Source organism: Gracilinanus agilis, chromosome 1 (genome assembly GCF_016433145.1).
Source record: "Gracilinanus agilis isolate LMUSP501 chromosome 1, AgileGrace, whole genome shotgun sequence".
Taxonomy (NCBI): Eukaryota; Metazoa; Chordata; class Mammalia; order Didelphimorphia; family Didelphidae; genus Gracilinanus; species Gracilinanus agilis.
The window spans coordinates 788,489,979-788,498,513 of record NC_058130.1 but is presented as its reverse complement, the minus strand read 5'-3'; the positions used below and the strand labels follow the sequence as shown (position 1 = coordinate 788,498,513).

Sequence of the window (8,535 nt, the reverse complement as noted above, 5' to 3'; positions counted from 1 at the left end):
AATGCTTTTTTTTGGGGGAGGGAAGTGAGGAGGCAGGGGAAATTGATTCAGGACTTTGCCTTTCATCAAAGGTATTAATCACTGGAGGCAGGAATGCTATCTTATCCCTACACCTTTTTTTAAACCCTTACCTTCTGTCTTGGAGCCAATACTTTGTATTGGCTCCAAGGCAGAAGAGTGGCAAGGGTAGGCAATGGGGTTCAAGTGACTTGCCCAGGGTCACACAGTTGGGAAGTGTCTGATGCCAGATTTGAATCCCTACACCTTTTGAACTTGTTTGTATCATGTCCTCCCTTCAGAATGACCTCTTCCTCAAATAACCATATATCAAAATCATCCTCACTCTTCAAGGGTCTTGATCCTCTCCAGGAAGCTTTTCCTTATTTCTGCAAGGTGGTGGGTCCTCCACCTGCTCAGCTCTCTGAGATCGCAGTGCCATTCACCTTTAACATATCCTCTGTAACAGTGTTGCAGTCATTGAGGTTTCTTTTCTCTCTCTCACTCTAGCATAGAACTTCTAGGGTCAGGGCACATCCAGACCCACTGGAGGATCTAGTACAAACTGGATGCTCTTTCTCTCTTTGCAGAATGAGTGAGTGGCCCAAGCAAGCATAATCACATAAGAATAGCTTTCCCCTTTCAGGCATCATAGGAAAGAAGGAATATATGAACAAGGAACGTGGGGAATGCAGTTTTAGTGCAAATGAACTGAACTGAACAACTGTCAGAGTGCTTAGTTTTGACTCAGATGACTGGAGAATTCTTTCTTTTGAAAAGTATTCATTTTAAGGATTTCTAAATCCTGTTCTATGGCACTCACCCCCACAGGTGGCTACACAAAAATTACCAACAGGCATTGGCTATAGTGTTTGCTATAGAGGAGATTAACAGGGATCCCCATCTGTTGCCCAACATTTCCCTTGGTTTCCACCTCTACAACACTTACCACAGTGATGAGAGAACCTTGGAGAGCTCCCTGAAGTGGCTGTCTGGGGAGGGTCAGCTCATCCCTAACTACAGCTGCTGGGAGCAGGACAGGTCTGTGGCAGTTATCGGAGGGGTCACATCAATTCTCTCTGTCCAGATGGGGACCCTGCTCGACCTCTACAAGTTTCCACAGGTGAGTGATATTGAACCTGACATATTGGACAGATTTATCAACCATAATAGTAGCAACAAAACAGCAGCAACAGCAATAACTAGAACTTCTGGAGTTTTGAAAGTGCATTAAAGTTTTAAAAATGCTTTATATCTGTATTTCTTTGATCCACACAACAAACACATAAAGCAGACATTATTATTGCTTCCATTTTTCTAGAGGAAAATACCAACACTGATAAAAGTCAAGTTTGTTGTCCACAATTATGCAATTAATAAATTCCTGAGGCAAGATTTTACCTCAGGGCTTTTTGACACAGTTCAACTCTGTGCCACTGTGCCATGCAGCCTTCTCTGTCATTAGGGAAGGTGATTCTCTCCTAGACTATAATTCAAATTGTAGGGAAAGAATAGAATTGGAGTCATTTAGATTCCAATTCATGCAAGGATCTGGCAGGGAATCTCAATATACTTGCCTATTATACAGATGAGGTTCCTAAAAATTAGAAGAGTTTAAATGCTTGCTCCACATTGCTAGATTAGGGGTTGTAACAGACTAAAGAAAAGGCCAAGCAAGACTGCATTTTTTTTATTTTTTTACCCTTATTTTCTGTCTGGTTATTGGTTCTAAGACAAAAGAGCAGTAAGAGCTAAGAAATGGGGGTAAGTGACTTACCCAGAATCATACAGCTAGGAAGTTTCTGAGGCCAAATTTTAACTCAGGACTTCCTATCTCTGGGCCTGACTCTCAATCCTCTAAGCCACCCAGATGTCCCCCAAGACTGCATTTTGATGGAATTCTGAGAACCCAGGAGAGGTGACAGTTGAGCTGAGGCTGAGAATTCTGGGAAGGAAAAACCAACACTTACTGTTATCTGGACTTTTAGGGAGGACAGGGAGGTGGGAGGTAGTGTTTTTGTGGGACCCTGAATATCTCAAAAACCCTAAATCTGAGATTTTACCAGACCTACTGTTACTATGGCCAGCCTCATTGATTCTGCATCTTCAATGAACATCTTGGAAGACAAATATTTCAGTTACCCTTATTGGCCAAAGAGCCAGAGACTCTGGTGGGAGGGAGTTGGCCCTTGGAGGCTAACTAAGCCTAAGCTGAGTTTAGATATGACATTCCCTCTTTAGCCATTTGTAACCTTGTAGGATAGGAGTTTTATTGTGATCCTGAGACAGTTAACGAAGATTGAAAGTTACAGAAGAAATCAAAGTTACTGCTCAGCCCTAGGAAAGACTAAGATTGGACCATATTAATTGCACCTTCACCCTCTTCTCTGAAATCTTTCCACTTTATCCCTGAATACCTTGTTACTGAACAAACCTCTGTTGAATTATTTAAGACAGAGTATTGAATTTGGAGGGAGATGACCTCTTCATGGGTTATGGGGTGAAAGGTGGATTATTCACCATTTTAAACTGCTTATCAGCAAGGGGCAATGGGGAGGCTTGACCTGATTAAACCTGGCTCTGAGCAATTGCAGGGGTGGGTGGGGGTTTGGGGTTCAGCCAATAGAAAATATCTCTCCAAATACCTCATCCCTAATTTATTCATATTGGGGAAACCCCTCTTGTGTAACAACCCCAAGTGTCTCCCTAGCAAGGAGGCGTGGTGTGAATAGCTTTAGCCCACTTCCACTCCAACAAAAGGGGTTACCAGAGCATACCCCATCTATCAGTTACACCCCCTTCTTTCAGAGTGGTGAATCTAACCCAAATTACAGAACCTGAAACATACAGAAAAGGTAATTTAATAGAAAAAAGTTGAGTAGCAGTCAGATGGTAGCCCTCTTGAATTAGCTCCACCCCTGACTACAGAGGTTCCATAGGGACAAAAGACAGAACAAGAACTATACTTACAGACAGAGACACAGTGCAGAAGACATTTGCAAGCATGGAATGGGCAATAGGACGAATACTATTTATTTTGATCAGCAGTTCACTTGATATACTCTTTCTGGTCCATGATATACGGGTTGTGGGTGGAGACAATTCCATTTTACTTGTTGCAGGTGTTGCACTTTATAGACACTTATAGATGGATGGAAATAGAATTGGAGAGAGTGTCTGGTTATATCCCAAGTGATGGCAGCTTTAGCATCCTTCCTACAATTTTACTGGATACTGCAAAAACAATTCAGGCAAATTGTAGGATACAAAACTGAAGACAAATGGACATTAAACACACTGAAACAAGAACTTGACAAAATGATGGATGCAAAGATGGAAAAATATCTGGGTGTGGGAAAAGCATAAGGGGGGAATGTAAGATACAACAAAGGTACAATGACAATACTATAAGGCAGAGCAATGAAAACAATAGCAATACCACAGTTGAAGGAGCATAAGCTTCAATTCCCATACTCCCCTTACAGGATAAGTCCATCCTAAAAGCTGATCAGGGGATAGTATATACAAAGACCCACAGACCATTCACAAGTAGTGGCCTGGAAAGTTTAAACGACAGAATACCCAATTGGAATGAAAATCCACAAAGATGTTTAAAGGAATGTAAAAGGGCCTTAAGACTTTATGATCCATCTTAGAGGGGCATAGAAAATCTGTTAGAGGAATTATTTACATGATCACAAGCACAACAATTCATAAAAGAGACAGGAAACAACAATAGACATATCAAGGCCATAAGATTACAATGATGTGGAATTATCTAATCCTCACAACCATGCATATTTAAAAAGATGTAGGGAGGATTTGACAGAAGCAATGTCCAAGTTTGCAAAAAGGCCAAATAACTGGGGTCAGTTTGAGGCATTAAGGCAAAAGATAGGAGGACATCCCAGTAACTTTCTAGATATGGTACTCGAGGCAGGAGAATAAATTTGGGGGTCCAGGGACCCAGCCAAGGCCAATCTGCAGCACATCTGCAGACAATTTGAAAAGGCAGCAGTTTACACATAAAATTATATTTCCAAATGCACTGTTCTGGGTGGGAGGAGCTACCCTTAGAAGAATTGAGAAAAACCCCTACAAATGTTCATTCTGGGTCACAGGGGATAATAGACAAAGACAAATAAACTGAAAAGACCAGGGATGAAACAATTTTTGAACCCAAAAGGCAATTAAGGGAAGCAAAGTCAACAATCAAACAGAAAGAAATAGAAGAAATTAAAGACTTAGCATCACTGAAGGCTAGGAATAGCATTACTAGGACCCAGTATCAGCCAAGATAAAATACTGATGGAAGGAAATATTTTCTTTATGGAAAACCAGGTCATCTTGTAGGAAATTGTTACTATAAGCAACAAATTAACTTCAAAAACTTTAAAAGGGGTTAACAGAGCACACCCCATCTATCAGTTACCCCCTTCTTACAGGGCAGAATTTACATGCCTGGACTTGGAGTTGAAGGAATAATTAGTCTATAACATCTCGTTCTATGTATTTCAATGTTAATCTTGAGTTTCATGAGAAGAGAGTTATTTACAAAAGGAAGTTTGAGTATGACCACTGCTTTAAAAATTGCAGGTTTGGGGGAGCAATGACAAGAGTACCTGTGATGCTATGTTAAGAGCACCCTATGTACCTTTAACAGTGTGCAGGTGGTGGAGCAAATTTCTGTCACTGACCATAAATAGACCAAGAGCCTTATTAAGGTCATAGAAGACACCTAGACACTTGTGATATGAGCAAATTCCTTTCAGAAAACAACTTATCTGTTAATGATGGGAAAGAGACCTCTCTGAATACTGGTCTTGCAGGGGGGCCTAATCTGCATTTTAACATTAATGCTTACTAACTTTATCATTGCTGGATACTAATATATCTGACTGCTCTGTTAGTGCAGAACTAAGAGCAGGAATAGAGACAACTTTATGGGACAGAGATAAAGGAAAATGCCAGTACTGGAGGCCAGTATTTATTATGGAATTACTCACCTAAAAAGGAAAGACAGATTGACTCTCTCCATTTTTATCTACAATCCTTATATTATGTCAGTCATAGCTTCACTCTTCCCAGTAGCTCCACAGATATAGATTAGAATTGGGAGAGAGTGCTTAGAAGAGAAGGCAAGGGGAGGTTTATTCAGGTCATTAGGACCAGTATTGTAAGGAGTTCTCTTCTTACTCGTAGAGAACAGAGGATAAAGTACCCTAATCTCAAAGAATTGGGAATTAGCTCTGGGTGTGGATTTAGAAACCAAAGTGAGATCTCTAAGTCATGGGATCCATGTATCAGATTTCATCTTATATCTTTCTTTTCGCTAGATGATACATAGCAAATGGTCCTGGACAGGGAAGAAGCAGATTGGTATATCCATTCTGGTGTTCTCTTTCCATGATCCTTAGAAAATACAGCATGGAAGGAGAGGACGAAGGTGTCTGCTTCCCCAAATTAGTGTTATACTTCATAGTGTGATGGGTGGGCACATGTGTGATCATTTAATAATGAAAGGCAGGAGTTGTGATTAGCAAGAGCTGACATCAGTATTACTATGCTGTCAATGAAAGTTTTTATAGATTTGATTAATATTCCATTTCAAAGTTGGGGCAAAGAGCATCAGGGAGCTGGGCAAAACTTCTGTTGTCTCTTTCTGAACAGGTAGCTTAATCAAGTTGTCCTTGACTATAGTTATTGAGGTCTCATCTGTTTAGTGGGCTTATTTTAGATTTAGAATTTATGCAAGTCTAATGTTGTTAAGCCAAGCTTTCAATTTTCATTGTACTACATTCTTCTAAGAGTAGAAAAGGCACTTCAGACTCTTATGTACAGTTTTTAACTATTGTAGGTGCCTTCAAATTTTTTGAAAATTATATTTTTGAATCATTTCCTTAAATATTTCCCATTAAATTTAAATTTTTTATAAGATACATCTTTTCAAATTTTGATCTTTAAAGTCTTTCCCACATTCTCACCCCTCCCCTACTTATTGAGAAAGGAAGCATTATGATATCAATTATACATGTGAAGTCATGCAAAACATATTTCCATATTAGTTGTCACAGAACCCCCACAAAATGCAAGAAAAATAAACTGAAAAGAGTATGCTTCATTCTGTAAATCAGTTTATCTTTTCTTACTCTGGAGGTAGATAGCATATTTCATCATGCATCATTTAATGACAAGGACCCATGCCCTTAGTTTATCTTTGGATCATTGTCTTGACCATTGTCTTGATCATGGTAACTAAGTCTTTCACATTTGATTATCATTACATGTTGTTACTATGTACAATTCTCCCAATACTGCTCACTCCATTTTTCCTCAGTTCATGTCAGTTTTTCCTGTTCTTTCTGAAACCACCCTGCTCATCATTTTTCATAGCACAATAGTATTCCATCACATTCATGTGCCACTAGCTATTTATTCATGATCAAAATTGGTGAGAATTCCCCCAATTTTCCATTTCTTTGCCACCATAAAAAAAGCTCATATGAAATTTTAGCGTATATTGTCCTTTGATATCTTTGGGCTACAGATCTAGGAGAGGTTTTTATTGCTCATAGGACAAGCACATTTATGTAATCCTTTGGTCATATTTGCAAATAGTTCTTCAGAATGCTTGAACCAATTCACAACTCTATCACAACTATATTAGTGTCACCATCTTTCAATATCCTGTCAAGTATTAGTCATTTCCATTTTTTATCATGTTGCCCAATCCAGTAGATGTGAGGTGGTACTTCAAAATTGGCTTCATTTGCATTTTTCTAATCAATCTCAATTTAGGACATTTTCACAAGATAATATACATATACATTTGCATTATTCTTCTGAAAACTCCCAGTTCATATACACTGAAAGACTTATTTTAATAAATTCGTCTCAGTTCCCAAAATATTATAGAAATGAGGCCTTTATCAGTGAAACTTGATGTAAAGATATTCCCCCAATTTCACTGTCTTCCTCAGTCCATCTTTTTATTACATCTTTCTATCCTCTTCCCTCCTACTTTCTGGTTGAGCAAGATATATTTCTCTGGATAACTTAGTGTGTGTGTATGTGTGTATGTGTGTGTGTATTCCTCTATCTTTGAACCAATTCACATAAGAGTGTAATTCAAGCATTGTTGCCTCTCTTCATCATTTAATTTTCCAGTGTAGAAATTATGTTTTGTATATCCCTTTTATATGAAAAAATATTCTATATTCTTCCTCTAATTTCTTTTCCTCAGTGCATCCCTTTCTGGTTCCCATCCATGTTTTTTCTTCATGCCAACATAATTAACTCATTCTCACAACCTCTAGTTCTGTATATTCCTTTTAACTGCTCTAATAATGATAAAGTTCTTAGAAGTTACATTTATCTTTCCATATAGAGAAGTAAATAATTTAAACTTGTTGAGTCTCTTATGTTTTCTTTTTCATGTTTACTTTCTTGAATAGTGTATTAGAAAATCACATTTTCTAATCAGTTATGATCTTTCCTTTAAGAATACTTGAAAATCTTCTATTTCATTAAATACAATGTTTTTCTTTTGAAAGATTATCCTTGTTTTGCCTTATAGTTGATTCTTGTTGTAATCCTAATTCTTTAGAGTTCTGGAATTTCATATTCTAAGTCCTCCATTCCTTAAATATGGTAGTTTTTAATTTTCTATGCCAAGAAAAAGGCCCGAATTCTTGAACTATTGGGTATGAGGGTGAGGAAGAAGGGATATCCCAGGACCCTTCCCCACACCACCACGTGCTGTGTTGAGTCTCCAGTGGCTCCTGGAATCTCTGGGCAGGCAAACACTAGTCCAGAGAGAGGGCCTTGCTGGCACAGCTGAGCTGGGCTCCACAGGGAGGCAGCTAGAGGAGAAACACAGAGAGGGCACTCAAGAAGCAGCAAAAATACTCTATCTTGCCCCCTCCTTCTCTCAAGCTTTTAGCCTCAGGGAACATAAAGCTCTATAGATCAAACCTGCCCTGGCTTAATATCATCAATAGGACAGATAAGAACTCTTCAGAGGGCAGAGAAACTCCAACACCTCTCCTCCATAGATTGTAGAGAAAGTAGCTACAAACTTCTGTTGCCAGCTGAGGAAGATCTTACATCAAAGCTCATTAAAACCATCTGTTTAACCTAATCAACCAGCAGAGCAGAGAAAGTGCCCATTCAGGACAAAAATAGCCCAAATCCAAAGTTTCAGCAAATAATCAGATAACCAAGATCACAGTCAATTACAGGAAGGAAAGAAGAAAAAATATGAGTAAACAACAGAAAAAGAAAAAAGAAATTACAATTGACAGATTTTTCCAGGAAGTGAACAAACAGCAAATGAAACAGAAGATCAAGGAAGTCCAGGTAAAAACACAGAAACTCCAGCAAATTGGAAACAGGCTTTGGAAGAACTCAGAATACAATTCAAAAAAAACAATTAAGAGAAACTGAAGACAATTAGGAAAAGAAAATGCATGAACTAAAACAAGAAAATAGTGTTTTGAAAGCCAAAAGTGACCAGCTTGAAAATGAGGGAAAGAAGCA

The 8,535-nt window shown here is 38.6% G+C and overlaps 1 protein-coding gene across 1 annotated transcript in view; it reads left to right on the top strand.

Annotated features, from left to right (window-relative positions):
- The first annotated feature begins 300 nt into the window (after positions 1-300).
- The window catches only part of LOC123230481 (vomeronasal type-2 receptor 26-like), a 30,147-nt gene continuing 21,912 nt past the window's right edge, over positions 301-8,535 (top strand). The window contains exons 1-2 of the mRNA XM_044656627.1: positions 301-482; positions 829-1,120. Coding sequence (XP_044512562.1) covers positions 301-482; positions 829-1,120 — 474 coding nt within the window. The remainder of the gene's footprint in view (positions 483-828; positions 1,121-8,535) is intronic.